The sequence below is a fragment of the Haliaeetus albicilla genome, chromosome 12 (assembly GCF_947461875.1).
Source record: "Haliaeetus albicilla chromosome 12, bHalAlb1.1, whole genome shotgun sequence".
Classification (NCBI taxonomy): domain Eukaryota; kingdom Metazoa; phylum Chordata; class Aves; order Accipitriformes; family Accipitridae; genus Haliaeetus; species Haliaeetus albicilla.
This window is the reverse complement of record NC_091494.1, coordinates 14,877,187-14,897,678: the sequence shown is the minus strand read 5'-3', so window position 1 is coordinate 14,897,678 and position 20,492 is coordinate 14,877,187. Positions and strand designations below refer to the sequence as shown.

The window sequence follows — 20,492 nt, the reverse complement described above, 5'->3', positions numbered from 1 at the left end:
CACTTGAGGAAAACAGTACTCGCATCATATTGCAAACTAACCCAAGATTATTATTTTTTATTTTAAGAATTTTTTTTTAAACCTTGCATTTTACTTTGCTTACCACTATAGGTGTAGATTAGCTTAGACTCCACAAAACGAACTTTAAGATTGTGTAGAACAGCTGGTTCATGGAGATAACTAAGTGCAGTGAGATCATTTTCACCAACAAGTATGTCAGGATTTCGTAGGGGTGGCAGAGCAGCTGGATCAACAGGGTAATTCAGTTCCTGTCAACAAAAATGACTTGAAATATCCTAAAATGCATTATGTTTGCATAAACACAAATTAATCTTCTATTTTTAAACGAAGCTACAGGGTTGACAGAGCCCTGTCTGATCTTGTATTTCATCAGTTGCATACATTCCACTGAACTTAGGGGACTTGGAGATCATGAAAGTACGATGGAGCTCTTCATCATTTATGAAAAAGAAAGCCACTTTCTCTTTATTTACAATATTTTGTGTTGAAATCTGTAAAAATGAAAACGCGTTTAGCTCTCTAAATGCATGCATATTTCAAGTACAGATGAAAATGGTAGACCAGCTGCAACTGAATGAAAGTAAGCACCTGGTCAGGACTTAAGTCAGCTCTAAAACCATCCTTGTAACCCTTCGGTTTTCTTAAACCCTTCGGTTTAAACTTTTAAACACTAAGTTTAAAACTCACTTCTGTTTCTTTCAACAAATCCATTTAATCATATATTTAATAGTTGTCTTTACAGAACAGGAATGCAGAAATACAGAAATACTGTTTTCAAAATATTAAATTTGTAAAGAACTCAGATACTAAAATTAACAGATCTTACATAAAGCACCAACTTTAGGAAAAAAAAAGCAACAGCTAGCTCTGTGAGAGATAACTACGCCTGCCTTGCACTTCTGATTTACTTCGACTTGAGTTTCAGCGCTTGTTTCAAAAATGAAGTGATCTTCAAGGTTACGTGTTCTATTCTAATGTTATACAGATAGTAGAATTGCACTCTTCATATTTTTAGGTAACAGCTGTTTACTGTACAAATTTCAATATGATAAACTTCTGGTCACTGCAGGATTAGCATAAAAGAAAATATGGACAAGTCATTTAGATCCTCTAATGGTGAGTCCTATGTTTCTACATTAACATATCTCAGCAAACCCCACAATAATTAAGGCTTTCCTCCTTACAGTTCCATCTTCTAATTGCACATGGAGAAAACAGTCTCCAGTTTTGTAGTTTTTTGTGATTTCCGCAGACTGCCAAACTTCTTCATTATCAGGGATCCAAACCCTATTGTACTACAACAGAAAAACAAGATAATAGTTAGCTTAGCTATTATCATAATACCAGACTAGCATAAAAAATAGTTTTCAAATGTCAAGGGCAACCTAAAAGCTGAACTGGATGCCAGAACTTTTGGGGATTATTATTAGCTCTGTACAGCAGGCTGTGTTTTTGTGTTTTAGTTATTCTTTGTGAAAGAAAAAAATGAAAGCAGACTCATTTCTCGGACATGCTTGTTCTGCTCCTGGTTAGTGTAAAGTCTGCAGAACAACACAGCATGCAGGAAGGTGAAAAAGGGCCAGACCGTTGCCAGGCTCTTCAAACCCTCTAACACTGAACAAAGAGAGTAAAATACACTTAAGGCAGAGCCCTGATTTCTAGCAGATTTCAAACGAGCAAGTACCAGAGAAAGCATCTCGCTTACCGGAATTTACACAATCACTTCCCTGAAATCAAGTATAGGATACTGAACTTAGAAAGCATTTTGCCATAGGCACAAGTGTATACAGAAGGAAGACCCTGCACAGTTACCCTTCTTTTAATGGGACTGAAGTGCAACCTCCAAACATCTTCCCCTGTTCTAGGGCAAACTTCAAAGACTACTGGCAGGTTTCTTTCTTTACAAGCAATCAGCTGGCTTAACTGTGCTCAGTCCCAGTAAGGTACTTCAGCTCTGCCTCAGGAAGAAAACACCGTTCCTAAAAGCACTTCTTTCCAACAGAAGCAGATGAGTTGTAACTTTCTCTTAGGTATCTGAAGAATTGAGACAACAGAATTACCTCTAGCCTTCTGCAGTATAAATGTTTGAATGTAGATTACACCATTCGAACCATTTGATTCTCCTGTGTTGGAGTTAAAATGCTGAAGCAGTAGCAACATCTTTAAAGCTCTGCCCTAGAAGCTATAGGAAACACCCTAGAAACTATAGGGAACAGCATTCCTTAAAAGGACATAACACAGCTGGCAACCTCAATAAGTGAGGAATTTCTTCACTGATGTGGAGTGTGCCCTTCTCATCCTGCCAGGGTTTTACAAAGCGGCAGCATCCCTAAAAGCCTCCCTAATGCATCAACTATTAACACTGAAATCACTTCTATTCAGGGATTTGCAGTTTGAGACCACTTCTGACATGCCACCATCTTCCTTAAAACTTGGTGCAAAATTTTTTTTATACCGTATAGTGTTTATCTCAGAGGGCAATGAAGATAACGTTGAAGACTATATTTGGATGTAAGGAGAGGACAGGAGGAAGGACAGTGATGTCAGAAAAAAAGCCTGAAAATCACCAGTACATGCTAGTACTGAGTTTCTTACTGGCCATCTCTCCTGTAATTTGTGATAAAGTAACACTAGAGAGCACAGAACCATTCAGTCCCTACTTGCGCAAGCAACCATGCCATATAATCTCCTTCCAGCATCTTTCTGTTTTGATAGCCAGAACCCTTTGTTTAATTCCCTTACCCTAGCTATATTCACAGTCAGTTGAAACTAACTGTGTTTAAATAAACCCGTGAGAACTGCTGCAGCTGCTTACTTGAGAAATTAACATTAGTCAAGGATTTCATGAAGTGTTAGCATACCCACAGATACCTTGGAGACTCATATACCTTCTGATTTTGGTGTTGCAACTGTTGTTTTTGGCATAAATGACTTTTTTCCTCTCTAATTTGGAGGAAGCCCTGGAAGCTCCAGCAGATCCTCAGAACACGAGGGTCTCTGCCCCAAGAAGCCCACTGAACACACTGCCATTGGTGGGTGCCTACAGAGGTCCCTACAAACCGCACCGTACCTCAACAGTAGCTTTCTCAACTCTAACCCCTGAGGATCAACATCAAACTATTTAGGGTAAGATGGACTTTCGCAGGGACATCCTGCAAATTAGCTTGGGTTGCTCAGTGACCTCTCCAGTTGAGTTTTCAGTTATCTCTAAGGATGGAGATTGACCTTTCTGGTCAACCATATGCCAACCTGGCATGCATGTCAGGTGATGAACACTAATCGAAACCTCAGCTGCTTTCACGATACCTCTTTGCTGATGCCTTCAGCATGATGGCATTTTTTCACGCAATGTCCAAAATCACAAAGACGTCTTCTAAACAACCCCAACCCACAATGATGACAATGTTTTCATCTATCTGACCAAAGGGAGAAAAACCCAGCTTCACAAATATCTATTTAATGGGCATATGAAAGACATGGTTAAATTCAATCAGTTTTAACTTTGCTTTTTCCACGTATATCTAAGTACAAATTGACTTTTGTGTCATTCCTACGCTACATTGGTTTCCTGGCTTACAAAAAATACTTATCTATTCACAGCTGTTAAATTGAATTCTTTACTTGCTGTTATTCTATGCGAGTCAAGAGTATTGCCACCAAATAGCCTCAGGGGCACATAGCATGTTCCCATGTAAGAAGGTGAACTGCACGAGGTCACGGACAAGAAAGGGAGGGAAAAGCATGTGATCGAAGTACTGATTCTTCAGAAAAAGTCTCTGCAGTTCCAGGAGCCTCCATTGGCAAATGTACCCAGCCTACCAAAGTTTGCTTTCTCCAAACCCTGCCTTGCAAGTAAACAGAAGAGAGTTTGCTCATTTTCGTATCAAATTACACCCACACTCCTTCCTCCCCTTCACCTGCCTAACATCATTCCTGCTTAAAAAAACCCCATTTGTTCTTTCAGCTGCTCTGAGTGTGGTACCACGACAACAAGTGAGTAAATACCACTGCAGCACAAGGCTGAACAGGAGTTTATTATGGCAGCTGCTTTTGCGATGGAAGAGATACGGGCTTATAAAGCAGTAATATATGCACGTTAATTTTGCTATGTAAAGCTAAGCAAACAAATTACATGTCACAACGCTGGTGACTACAGGAAAAGTGGGAAAAATTGCGCAAAAAATACAGCAGCCGCATTAAGGAGGAAGAACCTTCGATTTTGTACCAAGTTCTGCCAAACGTACTCAATATTCGCGTAACAAAAAGCGAGCACTCCGCGATTGAGCGGCTGGGCAAGCGCTCTAAAACTTCAGAATTGCCTAATGGCCGGCTAGCGCATCAGGGACCTCCACCTAAAGACCGAAAGCCTCAAAAAAAGAAGCATTTCTCTCAGAAAAGAAGCATCTTCCCACGCTGCCCGGGGATTTCGCAGCCCCTCCGATGTGCTTCAGCTCCGCTGCCCGGTACCGCTGACGCGTCCCCTCCCGTCAGGTCCAGACCCGCCAACTCTGTCAGTAACGCAAGCGGCTCAACATTTTACCGCACCGCCGCCGCAACCCCAGAAGGCACAAAACCCACAGGGGCACGCCGGCGAGCCCGGCGTTGCTCTCCCGGCCCGGTCACCCCTTCCTTCCCCTTCCCCTTCCCCTCACGGGGCGGCCGTCGCCCCCTCAGCGGGCGCGGGACAAGGCGCCGCCGCTTCCCCTCAGGCGCCGCCCCTGCCATGGCGGCCCGGTACCCCCGCGGGCCGCTCCCCGCCCCGCTCACCTGGGTGTAGAGCTCGGCCAGCGCCATGGGGCCAGAGCCGCCGCCGCCGCCTCTCCGGGCCGCCCGCGGGGGGGAGAGACGCGGTGCGGCAGGTTCCGCAGGCGGCAGGTGGCCGCGACCCGCCCCCGGCCACCGCCCCCGAGGCGTGGGCAAGCGAAGCGGCCCGGCCCGGCCCGGCCCGGCCCGGCTCCTGCGCCTGTCCCAGCCGAGGCCGGGCCTTCCCCGCGGAGGAGGGAGGCGGTTCCCCGCCGGAGGCACGGCTGAGGCGCTCTGCTCGCCTCGGTGACCCGCGGCGCCCGGTTAAAGCACTCCTGTGTGCGGCCCTCTATGCGGACAGCTTGCACGCTAGCTCCTCATTTTGACAGGTACAGAAGCATGGTGGAGATGAGGAGTGGCCCCAGTTACCATACTGGCAAAGCTGGCATCTTGGATGCACCCCTAGGCGTTAGGAATAATGGCCACTCCAGCTGCCAGAGGGATCACGAGGGGAGCCATTCCTGACCGACGAGGGAAAAACAACAGAAACATTCGTCACCTTCCATAAGACACCATGAAGGAGTTTCTCCAGCAAACTTGGAGAAAAATAAACAACTCGGAATGCATTTAGTAAGCTTAGGGCACTAGTAGGCTTTATCTTTAAATAGCCTTCCCGAGGAAGAAGATCTGAATAAACATCGTACCAGGTTTCGGCAGGCGGATACATGCCCACGGGCCCACCAGCCCTCCCTGCCTGCCTGGCACCAAAGAGCTTCCATGGCACAGAAGACAATGCTTTAGCAAAGTACAAATCTTAATTCTTATTTCAGTAACAGTTAATATCTGGTGACCAAATATCCTAGCGGAAGTGGGTTATGTCGAACAAAAGATTTTCAAATAATTTCACAGCAGTTTATGGCACACTGTTGGTATCTGGGTGTGTATTTATGCAATCCTCAGATTTTAACCAACTCCGGTGGCAGTCAACGCTAAGTCTGCCATGAAGGCAGAGCGAACCCAAGTGATCATCTGGGGACTATGCCAGCACGCAGCTTATGAACAACCAACCAACCAACCAAGCAACCAAAAAAGTCCAGAGCAAATCTTACAGTTGTATTTTTATTTGGACATTTTCCAGTGATAGCTATTAAGCTACAGTTTTTATGATGCATACATTTACTAAGTACAACATCAGACACTACAACAGATCAGAGCTCAGGTCATTCTGACAATGTTTTGGTTTTCATCTATGTACTGTAGTGGCATCGAGTGAAAACCTATGTTTAAAGGCTTTTATTTATCACATGATGTATCGGTATCTTAGAAAACCCAAGTGTTTACTCATAGTTTTTGTACGCTATTTGAAATGTGTTCAGTTGAAACCGAATTATGCAGACCTTCAAATTGCAAATGCTGGTGTTTCCAAGTTGGGAACAAATGTTATTGGATATCAATCCACTTTTCAGCATTGAAGTTGATCCTGGTTTTTTTCTTGTGATAGATAAAACAGACTAATCGCATTTAACGGACTTAAGCACTTTCACATTCCATCCCAAATTGAAGTCTGAAAGACTTTCAAAATCTGGATAGAAGACTGTGTCCTAAATATCAGAATAAAATGATCACTGGAATAAAAATACACCAAACTGAATGAGGTAATTATTGTGCAAAATCTCTAGAATAACTGTATATAATTCTAAGGGGTCATTGACAAGTATTTTTCCAGCATCTGATAAAATCTATCATAGCAATAGATAATAAATTAAAATATAAAAGATATGTCCACATTAAAAGAGCATAACAATGATTCAAAGGAAAAAAAAGTTGTTAAAATAATTCTGCATTATATTCCATGGTTAAAGAGATATTAGTCCTAAGGTGAAGGATATATTATACACTGACACTAAAATTTTACTTCTGAAAAGTGCATGAAAAATACTGCCATGTAAAATGTTAGATGAATTACCAATTACACATCTATTCCAACTTAAAAATATTTTCCTTTAAAACATGTCAAGCAGCATATACTTTTAATGTGATATAAAAGTAATACCAGTCAAACCACTGAGTTTAAGGATAATAACTATAAATTACTAAACACTACTTTTTTTAAGGAAACAAGATACAATAAGGCTTTTTACAGGTAAACAAACTTAAAAAATAAACAAAAATACATTTAGGCATACATTTTAATAGAATAATGCTTAAGTAGTGGATACATTTCCTGATCTACAGTATGAACATGCTGTAATGCCAATTGTTTGTTTTTCAATAGAAGAAAAAATTTGTAGGTCAGCATGTTCTCACGTATTTTCTTTCCTAACCTCGTTACTGGATGTGAAGTCTTTCCCATTACATTCTCGCAAGTACAGTACCCCTAATAGCCTGAAAACTACCTTATACCTTATTTGGAGCCACTTAACAGTAGCCGTAGTTTCGGAAATCAAGTAACATTTGAAAAAAGAGTGTTTGGTATACCATGCACAGGAAAACAATCTCAATCATTTAGCAAAGATCATTCAAAACATTTATGCAATGCAGTATTAGGTTCTTGGAAGTACTGGCATGATCCATCAAACATAATATGGGGCATACACATTTGAAAATAAGACAACATGAGCATCTTAAAATGCTACTGACAAAGTTTAGGTTGTCTTTACTACCAATTTTAGCAACCATATACCAACAGCATGTCTACCTCTCAAGTAAAACATAACTGAAATGTTTCAGTTTGCTTAACAGCAATTTTTTTTCTGTGAGTTTGCAGGCAGATTAGTACCAAATAGTCTGATAGTGTACCTCTAGATTATTTCTCAATATATTAAAAGAAATGAATGTTAATGCTAAGCTGCTAATTATTATAATACATAAAAAAATATTGCACAATGCAACTGAACAATGTGTGTGACTTTTTTTTACATGTATATTTGAGCCATACACCACAAACTACCTGTTTTAAAGTTCAGAATTGGAACCTTAAACAAAGTTTCTATGCTTATGTTGCACATTGTGAAATGTGAATTCCATATAGCAGATCCAAGATGTGCGAGACAGAAAAATCTTTCCAGTAAGATGTGCAATATCCAAAGTAACTCAGTTTCTCATTATGCACTCTGGATCTCCAACCATTAAATCAGCATGAATCATAGTCAAATGACAGCATCATAGTCAAAACCTACTTAACGTTCTTGTTAGTTAACCTTTCAAAGAATGAGAGCCTTGGGCTACTGCAGAAATTTTCTATTAAAGTTTTTAATCTCAAATTCCAGTATGAAAGAATACTTTTTTTTTTTTTTTTTTTTAAGTGGCAACAAAACAAAAGAGATTCTACTCAAAATACACACAGTCATCTCTGGGGTCTACAAACAAGTAACATTAGACAGACTACAAAATCTAAATAAATACTAAAATCATTATTGACTTCTGATCATTTGCTTTAAGATACTGTATTTTTAGCTAACTACATTTAAAAATAACTAAACATGTAATTTCCAGTGTGCTACTTGTGCTTAGTTACCATTTTCCTCTACAGGTGTTATTTGATACCATTTGCAAAAATCCAGTTAAAGTAACAGACTGCATTGGACTGTAAATAAGGTTGACAACAAAAAATGAAGTATCTTATTTTTAGTGCTTAGTATGATACTGTCATACATTTAAAAGAACACAATATGCAGCAGTGATTTAGTATGCTTGGCAAACCACAGTACTAACAAATGAACACCTAAGTTATAGCATATAGTGAGCTATAAGACTTATCACTAGAATTTATGTCAAACTGACATAAATAAGGAAGTGGTTTAAGAAATCATCTTAAATATTGCCAGTTTGTGTTTCTCCATTCCAGTTTTTACAAATTAAATGTAACAGGCTCCCAAGTGACTGTGTATTCTACTACAAAATGCCTTACTTTCAAGTCTCCCATGTTCAGGACTGTGACTGTCCCTGTTGGTCCCTGCCTATGAGAAGATTACATATGGAGTTTAATTTACATTATTTAAATATGTTACTAAAGATCTAAAAATGTCTCTAGACAGCTGAACACACAATTTTTGTCCAAGCCCGATTTCCATATTCTGGAAATGTATGAATCAGTGATGTCCTCTTAAATGCAAAGACTGAACACAAATGCACATCTTTCTATTAGCCTTCAATCTGTGGTGCTGTTATGTAGTTTTCCAGCTACTTTTACTACAGATCTGGGAAAATATAGACTGTTCAAAAAATGTGTTTTCAGTGGCTCACTATGTTTTAATGGGTAAAGATATCAGGCAACCGATTCTCCGTCTAACACTGATGGTACATCCTTGGGATCAGACACGTGATATGAAGCCCAGGCCCAAGCTGGCTGGGATCTGAATGGTTTCTAGTGCCAGAGAGGATGGATTAAAAGGAAAAGTAACAGGAAAGATGTGTTTAGCATCCATGAGCAACTGAGGAGAGTCCTTCCTGTCTCGCAGACGCATCTGGAAAGATAAGAAAGTGATTACATGAGCATTTAGCCACTTCATTGATAATAATAATCTTGTAAAAGGTAGTATTTCATCTGTGCTTACAGATACACCTGTGTTCAGACACACACTCTATGCTAACTTGACCAGACACATTTGCAATAATTGTGCCATTAAATTGTAGTTACTTTTGTCATTTTCAGTTCTGCATATCTTCCCCTTACAATGCAATCTCAAGATATGTAGATTCCTTGCAAAAGGAAGAATTTGCCCACCATCTGATAACTCCATCTTTTCAGTAAGTGCAGTTATAGTTTTATCTCAGTTCTACCTTCCCAATCTCCCTTATCCTGCTAGTAATATAATTTGCTTTCTAACAGACCAGAAAGATCATCTTTGTTTCTTTCATTTTGCTCTACTGGCTGCTTTTCTTTGGAGTTTTCAAAATGTTTCATTTTCATCAATATATATAAAACTAGAAGGGCTAAATGCAGAACTTTGGAATGAACATAGGCCTCAGTTTTCAAAGCAGTTGGAGCTTCTCATGTAGACACAGGTCTGACAAGCAAATTTGCATATATAAATGTTGCCACTTGAAAAGTTGGCATACAAGCATGTTTACATACACAAAGATGTATAAGCACAAAACCCTTTCACCTTCCAAAAATCTCATACATATTGACAGCGAAACTAACATTTTCATGCAAGTCTTGGAGGCAGTAAATTGTGATTGCTTAAAATTTTAAGGCTGACATCACCTTTTCAACATAGCTAAAAAGCCTAGTTTACATCAGATTCCTGAATGTATTTCAGGACACAAGCTGTTTTGGCTCATCAGAGGGTTTCTTAGAAATAGTCAAATGATTTTTGATGAAAAGATATAGCCATACCTGTATTGTACGTATAAATGATACCAAGACTCTCTCTTCAAACTCATTTACTGGCGTATACAAATTCAGAACTTTTACAATCTGTGAAGAACAACAACCATTCTTAGGTTCATTTTACCGATGAATCAACAGATGCATCCACGGTTACTAATAATATACTTTTAAAATAAGCTATTTTAAAAAGAAAATTCTTTACAACTATTTCTTATTTTTTTGCTTTATTGATTCATACAGAATTCCATCACCTGCTTAATGCTATGTTATACGACTGACTGCTTCAGAACATGTGTTCTTTGGAGGCAGAAACTCTAAATTTCTACGTGTGTGGAAAATACCAAACTATGGAAATCAGATGATAAGTAACTAATTGTGTTCTGAACCCCCCTGGAAACATGCTGTATTTCTCACCCTAATTTTGACCCTATAATTATGACCTTCTGTAGCTTCCACTCAAGAGAGTCTTACGACTTCACTGTTTTTCAAGAGAGTGAGCTATTTCTCTAAAAATAGGACTAAAACCACCAAAGGAAAGAACTGCATCACAAAGACTTTAAATAATAATACGGGTTAAACTTGTAAAACTTATAAAAAATTCTCTTTGTTTTTTTACATGATTCTCTTCCAAAAAAACCACAACACTTTTTAACAAAGTTAAAACACTTGAAGCATATGGAATTCTAATTTCAGTACACAACTAACAGGTTTTCCTGCAATGTGAATTACTAAATAAAAACAGCTATATCAATCCAACCGCAAGTGCTGACACCATTGTGAAAGAAATAGAGAAATTTCTTTCTTTTCCTGATGGCAATATTCAGTAATCATCAAAGATGTTGTATTGGGTCTGGCTGAGATGGATCCATTTATTCCTATACATGCTCTATGCAAATGTAGCATGGTTAAAAAAAAAGCACAACTTATCTGTACAAAATCTAAGCTTTCATAAATAGAAGCCTTCAGCTGTTTACTGAGATACACTTGGTTCAGCCTGCTGAGGCTAATGGGTACAGTAACTTAACACTTTTGTTTGCAGACCCCAAGACAACAGCTCTGTGTGAATTGTCCATTAACTTAACCGGGTACTAACCCTGATGGCAGACAGATCATTTCTTAGTATCCTAGGCAGAGCTATCCAGAGTACAGAGACTTCTTTGAGTGAAGAGTTTTCTCTAAGGATTTTCACAAACTGAGAGACTATGTATAGTACTACACACTACACTATCTATTGAGATTTGTTCAAAATAAATCTTGAACATCAGACTTCAAAAGGGTCTGACCCTTTTTTTACCCCTGCACCTTCAACTGTTTTAGTTGTACTAATGCAAAACACAGTAAGAAATCTTTGATCCATGTGCAACAGCAGTGCAGGCAGGCATAGCAAACACCAACAGAGCAGAGAACTGCTCAAAAGTGGTAGCAGAACAGATAATGAGAGTTTGCTTACCTGGGCAGTAGTCAGTGCATTGCACATTGAACAGATGGCTTCTGCATCTTCATCTGTTTTCTTTTTTACTTGCAACAATTGTGCCGCCTGGATGAGGGGTTCCAGTGTTTCTTTAGCCCCACTATTCATCAAATTTTTATCACGTAGCCATTCCTCCAGTTGACTCACATTGTATCTGTACAAAGAGGTAAAAGTATCAAGACATTAATGCTTGATTATGGCTAAATTGAAAGCATGTGCAATTTCTTTCCCAGTGTTTCTTCTTTGTTCTTACATGTTTTTCCTTCACACTTGTCATTTCTTGTAATTTTGTCTTCATACTGTTTCCTTCTGATTAAGGCAGGAAATTTTGATTTTCAAAACAGTTAGAAACTATGGCCAAAGACTTCCTCTAACTAACTTTTCCTATTTGTTTTTGTTCCTTTTAATTGCAGGAATGTGATGAGTGTAAGAAGAAAGACAAATGAGATTTTATCCGTGCAAATGTACAGTGAGGCTTTTCAAGGGACTGGAAATGCCTTGGCTACATTTCCTGGCATATGCCAGTAGAACGCATTGGACAACTGATGCCAAATGCAGGAACAGAATAAGATGGCTTTACTGCAGGATGCAGCAAACTACAGTGTGGATGAACACCGCAGGGATCCACTGCACCACGAGCATACAAAAAACACAGCAGGCATGTTTGCTATTCTTCTCTAAAAGCTCAGAAAACAACTACCAACATTTCACCTACAGTTCTGATTCCTACTTGATGATGAAATACTTTCATTTTGCTTCTACCACATTTTCTTGAAAGCCAGGTAGGATTTGGCCGAAGTTAACCAAACTCTTTTTAATTGAACCTCACAAAATCAGTTTAACAGCATCTGCAACTGTTTGTGTGTGGAAAAATAAGTAGTCAAAATGTATCTGCTATTCTATTAAAATGATGTTCAGCAGTGTCAAGAGTTCACTAAGATTTCCAGCAGCACATTCAAGAAAAGTGTAACATGAGTTCTCCCACCTTATCTGCATTCCTTTGCTCCACGAGCACATGTCCTTGCGCAGGAGAAGATTATTAAGTGTTACAGCCCCAATGATGTAGAACATCTGCTTGACAACCTGTTTGATCAGCTCCGGATCCATTCCGTGCTGACACATCACTGAATGGAAAGAGTTCAGCTGCCGAATAATAGAGTCCAAAGTGTAGGTTCCTTCATCGGCAATGCTGGATGTTCTCTTCCGCAGCCCTGTTGGTTTCACCCCTGAGACACCTTGGATAGTCTCATGCTCCAGCATTCCTGAAACTGCATTTGATTGACAACATTATTATAATGACTGAAAATTGCTGATATGCAAGCATATTGTGGAAGACAGCAAAACAGTGTTTACACAGGAAAAGCAGGCTGGGCTTTCTGCTAGCCACACTTTACCATGATTTCCAGCAATTCTGTGTCCCACTATGTTCTGCAAAATCTAAACTTACAGGGTTTTTACAAAGATTCCAGCATGTGTGTTTGAAAGGAAAGTCTAACTCTAGCTCAGCAAAATACTTTTTTCCTCCCATGGTCATATGAGCAGCAGAGTAAACCAAGAGCTGTTCCATTCTTCTAAATGTTGTGATCAGAAAGCTTAGTGAAAATTTGTGTGAGAGTACTGTCTGACAAGAAAAATGAAAAGTACTTTTAATGAAAAATATATCTCTGAATGTGAGCTTCATCCCTGCTAGCTATTTCATTGCTAATTGCTGTCCGTAATAACAACAAACCATTTTTCTCCATATTCATTTTAATTATGAGTTCTCATGTAAATAAAGTCTAATTTTTCCATGGGATATTTCCCAACAGACAGGGCAGCAAATATCAGACTGTCCTAACAGTTTCTTCCTGTAAATGCATGATATATGACAAGCTTGAACAGGGTATATCGATTTGTTCTGTTACTGGCAGAAGAAGCAGCCACAGTTCACTTTTTCCCTCTAATCCAACCTGTCCAGCATAGTCCTTGTCATCTATAAACAGAATACCACAAGAACTGTTAATGAAAGTCTACTGGTTAGGAAGAACTACAAGATACAGTATATTACCACCATCACAATTTTCCTTTTGGTACTATGGTGTGAAGTTTAAGGAATTCAACTTTGCCTTACCAATCATTGGTTGCAGAATGTTTTCCAACACTCGGACAAGTTGTTGGTAGATCTGAATAGCCAAATCACTCAGTACTTGTCTGTATTCAGCTAAATCAAAATTCGTGAGGCAGTGTTCATTTTGACGAGGTGTATTATGCTTCATAAACCCCTGAATTCATAAAATATCAGAAATGAATGCTTATAACAGAAACGAATGCTTCAATGGAACACAATAATATTACACAAACCCAGTATTTGTATTTTTTCATGCAACTGACAAATAATACTTTCAAAATAATAGTCAGAGACCCTCAAAACTTTAATTTGGAACTTCTTCTGATTGAGGCTAATGGTAGGATTTGCTTTTCAATTGTGATTTGTGCAACATTTGCTTCCTTGACTTGAAACTTCAAGTATCTGACACAGGAACAAACTGCCAACTTTCTGGCAGGTAAGACCCTTCCCTCTTACTCCAGCATGAGCGTTCTCACCTGGCCATTTATGGCCAAAAGCCCAGTTAAGTTTGAAAAAGGAATTAGGCATACCACAGCTTCCAAATGTAAACTGGTCTGCCATACTATGGTTAAAAGACCTAACATGGCCTTCTTCACAGGTAGTGCAGTGAACCATTACTAAACAACATAATGCTAGCAGCCAGATTCTTCTACTTAATCTGAGTTAGCATTTTTGGGAGCACAATGTCATCTAGCCTCTGGGCCCCCAGCCTGCAATAAGGGAAGCTGGTTCAAATCTTACCTCCCCCTGCTTTCCACTGATGTCATCACCATCATTCCAAAAAGTATAGCCCTTTTAGGAGACTTTGACTAGTTTTGAGATATTACAGGAATTTGTTTAAGAGCAGTGTTCTCAGTAGTATTGCAGAGCAAAAGAAACCAGAGTAGGAGCACTGCTTACCTCTTCTCCGCTATATTGCTTCAAACAGTGCAAAAATCGGCAGGTGTTAGATAGCCAGAAGGATACTGTTTCAAAGTCATCACCTCTTTTCTGAAAATAAAACCAAACACATTTCAACAAAGACTGGTAGGAGGAGTAAACTAATAAAATGTTAGCTAAGCAATTAAACACTTGAAATCCACTTTCTTATAGCTACTTAGATTCTGATGTTTTGCAAAACTTTTGTGTATTTCAGTAACATATTAGAAAAGCAAGGGTTTTGGCAAAATACCATTAAACACCATCCCTGTTTTCTGTAGTATTTTTCAAGAACTTTCAGAATATAATTTCCTCCACAGATATGATCTTTCTGTGTTTTACAGACCCATCCTAACTGCTCTGTGCAGAAATCACAGGGCAATATGACTGTATTCCCAAAACACCCATTCTGTGGCCCAATGGCTCTTGTGAAGAGCCCAATGGGGAGGATGGGAATGATGCAGACCCAGGAGGAAGAGCAGAGAACAATTCAGTTTTCATGAATGTCACTTACATCATAACCATTTTGGCAGCCTGATACAGAAAACAAAACAAGACAAAACAACAAACCCTCCTCACCAAAGAACACAGGATCTAGTATATTTTGAGTAATTAAAATTTCTAGAGCTCTATAGCATGCACTCCATTCACTTAAAAATGTCCAAAAATATCTATGAATATCTAAGCTCCTGCAGGATTGCTTACTAAACATTTTTTCAAAACTTGCAGCTTGATGAAATGTTTGGCTTTTGAGCACATCTGTCTTATTTAAATACTAAAAACCTCCATGAAGCATAAAGCATATTTATGTCTTAATACTGCCTTCAAGATACCCCTGGCCTAAACTCTCCTAGCCAACTCATTGCAAATACTTTAGGCAGTAACATATTATCATCAATGTAATCTCTAGGTGAAGCAAATGATGAAATCTGTGAACCAAAACTGCAAATGAAACATTTTAATTAAGTGTTCTGAAGAATCATAGAATGGTTTGGGTTGGAAGGGACCTTAAAGATCATCTAGTTCCAACCCCCCTGCCACGGGCAGGGACACCTTCCACTAGACCAGGTTGCTCAAAGCCCCATCCAGCCTGGCCTTGAACACTTCCAGGGATGCGGCATCCACACCTCTGGGCAACCTGTCCCAGTGCCTCACCACCCTCACAGTGAAGAGTTTTTTCCTAATACCTAATCTAAACCTACCCTCTTACAGTTTAAAACTGTTATGCCTCATCCTATCACTACACTCACTGTTAAAGAGTCCCTCTCTGGCTTTCTTGTAGCCCCCCTTTAGGTATTGGAAGGCTGCTATAAGGTCTCCCCAGAGCCTTCTCTTCTCCAGGCTGAATAACCCCCAACTCTCTCAGCCTGTCTTCATAGCAGAGGTGCTCCAGCCCTCTGATCATCTTCGTGGCTCTCCTCTGGACTCGCTCTAACAGGTCCATGCCCTTCTTATGTTGGGGACCCCAGAGCTGAACGCAATACTGCTGGCGAGGTCTCACAAGAACAGAGTAGAGGGGGTGAATCACCTCCCTCGACCTGCTGGTCACGCTTCTTTTGATGCGGCCCAGGATTCGGTTGGCTTTCTGGGCTGCAAATGCACACTGCCAGGTCATGTTGAGCTTCTCGTCAACCAACACCCCCAAGTCCTTCTCCTCAGGGCTGCTCTCAATCCACTCATCGCCCAGCATGTGTTTGTGCTTGGGACTGCCCTGACCTACGTGCAGGACCTTGCACTTGGCCTTGTTGAACTTCATGAGGTTTGCACAATTAACAAAGACTCACTATGCAAACTTTGACTACATCCAAAACCTTCTAAGCGTAGGTTCAGAGGAGGAAGACTATTCAAAATAAAAAGAAGGTAGTTCTTTTTCCACTAATTCAAAGCATCTATGGTATTATATGGATAAAATGTTATCAATGTAATTTGTTGGTTCTTAAGACAACTTTTTTGTGACATCAGTGGGAGGAGTTTACTGATCAGAAATCCAGAGCCAATTCATTCAAAGCCACTTCCTCAGTCCTCTAACATAAAATCAAAACCACATTTTAAATTAACGTTTTTCTAAACCAAGCAGACTAACTAACCTTCAACACTTTTTTGATGCCATTGATAGTGGAAGTCAACAATGACCGCACTTTTTGGTCATCATTAAGGTAATCCGCATGGCGTACACACATGAACAAAATATATGCTGGTAGTCCTGGAATCAGGTTGACAGCTACCCCACGTGGTTTCAGCTCTTGGGAAAAACAAACACACGTTGTTTTGTTAAGTGTAAAGTCACTGGAAGATGTTATATGAGGTAATCGCAACCTCCCCAGTTAACAGTGCATACGTATCTATACATGGCTGGTGAAAACTAAGAACAAAACTAAGAAGAGCCCCTTTCTTCGTAAATATCAGAATGGAATAAAAAAATATAACTGCCTGCTAAAAAAATATGCAGACACATTAGTATGTACTATACTGATCAGGAAGGATGATTAGAATACAATAGACACTTAGGAATTTTAGATAAACTGAACACTGTCAAAACCAAAATAAGCTATTCATTTCATAATGCAAATTCTGTGTTCTTATCATTCATTGTTCATAGTGTGTGGGAGCAGAGGCTGCAAATGAGAAAGATGCTTACCTAAAATAAGATTCTTGACAAGTTTTTGTTCATCTTCCTTCTTATATTCTAACATCCCTTGGAAGTCCTTTTCTTTCCGTGGAATGTTAACTGGACGAATAGGTTCGTCAATGATTTGTCCAGGTGATATGTTCTCCATCTGGCCCACTTCAGAGTGGAAATGGAAAGAAATTATATAATATTTTCCAGTGAAACCAATGCATACCAGAGGAAACTATGACATTTCTAAGGAAGAACTCCAGCATATACAAGTAAGAAATGTTTTCTTTGGTTCAGTATAACACTTACCAACAAAACTCCCATTAAACAAAAAGACAGATTGTTGATAAATATATCTCAGGGTGGCATTCTTCTTTTGAAGAGTGGCAGTGTGTGAATAGCACCCATTAATACAACCTTACTGACGATTTCCCAGATTTTATCATATAAAAGCACAAAGGCGAAGTGATAGCTGTTAATCACTTAATCCCAGATTAATACTGCAAAGGTCACTGTTAATTGTTCTGCAAAATGCCAGTATTTTTCAAGCTTCATGCCTATTGTGGTAGATTTACCTCTACCAGCAGCCAAGTACCCACACTGGCTCCAGCAGGACAGGGGAGAGACTATTGAGAGAAAACTCACGGGTCGAGGTAAAGATGGTTTAATAAGTGAAGGAAAGGCGGGGGGAAGGAAAGCAAAGGCAATCATTCACGACCCCCCCACAGGGGGGCCGATGACCAGCCAGCCTCCAAACAACAACTACCTTGTATGCAAAAAACGCCCTCTTCTGGCTCCTGAGGTTAGGTAGTATGGAATATGGAATATTCCTTTGGCCAGTTTGGGTCAGCTGTCCCGGCTGCGTGCCCATGTGCCCTCCCACCCCCCAGCTTACTGAGAGGGCAGAGTGGGAAAAAAGAGAAAACCTTGACACTGTGCAAGCTCTGTTCAGCAATAGACAAAACGCCTCTGTGTTACTGTGAGAGACTGAAAGAGTTAATGTCTCAAACATCGTGGTGGGGCAAGTTCTGCTTAAAGACAAACCCTGCACAGCAAGGAGCCAAGGTGAAAAGCCCATCAGCTCAGACATCAGCAACAGGAGGGGGAGGGCGTGCTGGAGGGTGCGCAGCTCCCTGTTCTGATACAAAGATCAAACTATGGCAGTGTCTGCAGGCAAGGAGAAGTTACTCCCCAAACGACTCCCAAGCCCAAAGGCTCACAAACTGCTCATTAGCCTGACGAGTTCGGGTGCCCACCCGAAGGAGGGGCAAGGATGATAAAAGGACACAAACTGAAGCCCTGGGGACACAAGCCCACCGGGACTGGACCCCTCGGCTGACTGGACCCCTCGGCTGACTGAACCAACGCTGGACCCAGGACCAGTGAAATCTCTGTCTCTTCCTTCTTCTCTCTTTCCTTTTCCTTTTCCACAATCCCTACACCTCTTCCGTTTCAAGATATAAATCGCTGACCAAGTCTGAGACTAAGAGTGGATCCAGCCTCCCCTAGACCCTTCTCTGAGGAGGAGTCTGGAAAGCAAGGGGGTCTGCTCTGAACCTCAGGACTCGACGGGAGGGCTCTCCTTATTCCCTGAATCGATGTATATGGTTACCCTGGGTTACACCGTTTACAGAAGTAGTCTTATGCCAATTCCCGTTGTGAGAAACCCTGCCACCTACTACCATGCCTCCCCAGTTCACTTTGCTTCTGTCATAAATAAAATCTTTAACTGATCGTTTGGTGTTGTTTCACCTTAATTTAGCCCGAGGGAATTTCGAATTAAACACGACTCCCTGGTCTATCCAGTCTGGGTCGTGACAGACTTTTAAAGACTTTTTAAAAACAAACTTAGTTTGAGTAACCTTTCAAAGGGATGTATGAAATATCCACCTTGTTGTGTACAGTGCCTCACGGTATCACATTCAACACCTACGCTCCACCTGGTTAGGTTGCTGCATGCAATTACAAACTATTACACCTCCTGTAAGTGTGCTAAATGTATGCACCTGTCAAATGGGGTAGAAAATGCAGAAATCCAAAATGGAGCTCAAGGAGAGTTCCCACTAACTAAAGGATAATATACTCCTGTTAATCCAGGTTTAACTTGGTATCCCTGTTCTTTTCAAACACTGAAACACTGAAGACTACACAGTCACTGATTTCAATCTTAGTACTCAATAAAACAACTCATTAGGCAGTAAGCCTGGAAAAAGCAGATGACCATAAAAAGCTTCTAAAAGGTTAGTACCAGGATTATTTAAAAACAAATTCATACTTCAACTTTATAACATAATTAATTGCTTTTAGCAATTAAAATTACTTTACTTATACAGAGACATAATAAGCTCTCAGTCTCACCAGTCCTAAGATCCTAAGGCAAATCACACTGATGCCCATAAAAATAAAATTAGCTTAGTCCATATCTCAGCATTCTCATATTCAAGTTTGGCCAGCATCTCTGAAAGGAAACCTCAAGCGGAGAAAGACAGTCTCAGCATTCTTTGCTCCAGTGATACAGAAATTCACGTTCAAAGGAAAACTGGGTCTATTATTTCTGCCTGGTTCATATTTAGTATTGCTTTTGTCTTGAGAAAAACACATACTGTCTTTGAGTACACAAACAGCCCAGGTAACATTCCTTTATGTTCAAATGTTTTCTGCCTTCAGAGAAACACCAATGTTCTTTACTCATTACTTCAAAATACGACAAATCTTCTAAAGGTTTATAAAGGAACACACAGAGCGCTGAGCGTACATCCTGTTTCTGGAATCATTTAACAGACACTGACACTACTGAAGACCTCATGCCCTCCCGACTGCTAAAACAGATGGATATGATGACAAAGGGATCACAAAAAGTAAACCAAAATCTTTCTCTCAAAATACGGAAGTACCTTCAAGTTCGCCGATCTTCTTAGCAAATACTTTCAACTGTTTCTTTAACTTGCGAACAGTTTTGTCTTGCTTTTCAAGCTGCTCCATTAAATCCTATAAATTAAAATGAGATAACGATTAAGATACGAGAAAAATCCCATAATGTGTGACAGAGACAAAACCGGTGCTGTTAGAATTACAAGGCAGTGAGGAAAGCTGAACAGTGGTGCCATCCTCTGGCTGAGGTTTGCAAGCTGGTACGCTGCCTGTAACAAGCCAAATATCGCAAATATTATTAAGTTATGTGCAGCATGACAAAGGCAAAGCTCTTAGGCAGGTATATTCTGCAGACACTCGGAACTAGGTCAGTTCTTACAGCAGAAGACATTTTGCTGCCAACACATCT

The 20,492-nt window shown here is 40.1% G+C and overlaps 2 protein-coding genes across 5 annotated transcripts in view; both read right to left on the bottom strand.

Annotated features, from left to right (window-relative positions):
• MYO5C (myosin VC) overlaps window positions 1-4,931 on the bottom strand; it is a 36,816-nt gene extending 31,885 nt beyond the window's left edge. The window contains exons 1-3 of the mRNA XM_069798227.1: window positions 4,789-4,931; window positions 1,206-1,316; window positions 104-269 (exon numbers count right to left, since the gene is read on the bottom strand). Coding sequence (XP_069654328.1) covers window positions 104-269; window positions 1,206-1,316; window positions 4,789-4,815 — 304 coding nt within the window. The 5' untranslated portion in view covers window positions 4,816-4,931. The remainder of the gene's footprint in view (window positions 1-103; window positions 270-1,205; window positions 1,317-4,788) is intronic.
• Window positions 4,932-5,869: 938 nt separating this feature from the next.
• Window positions 5,870-20,492, bottom strand: part of MYO5A (myosin VA) — a 105,409-nt gene continuing 90,786 nt past the window's right edge. For all 4 annotated transcript variants that reach the window (XM_069798223.1, XM_069798224.1, XM_069798225.1 and 1 more), the window contains 9 exons: window positions 20,107-20,200; window positions 17,234-17,380; window positions 16,683-16,837; window positions 14,578-14,667; window positions 13,681-13,831; window positions 12,556-12,838; window positions 11,550-11,724; window positions 10,106-10,186; window positions 5,870-9,230 (listed from right to left, as the gene is read on the bottom strand). In XM_069798223.1, coding sequence (XP_069654324.1) covers window positions 9,078-9,230; window positions 10,106-10,186; window positions 11,550-11,724; window positions 12,556-12,838; window positions 13,681-13,831; window positions 14,578-14,667; window positions 16,683-16,837; window positions 17,234-17,380; window positions 20,107-20,200 — 1,329 coding nt within the window. In that variant the 3' untranslated portion in view covers window positions 5,870-9,077. The remainder of the gene's footprint in view (window positions 9,231-10,105; window positions 10,187-11,549; window positions 11,725-12,555; window positions 12,839-13,680; window positions 13,832-14,577; window positions 14,668-16,682; window positions 16,838-17,233; window positions 17,381-20,106; window positions 20,201-20,492) is intronic.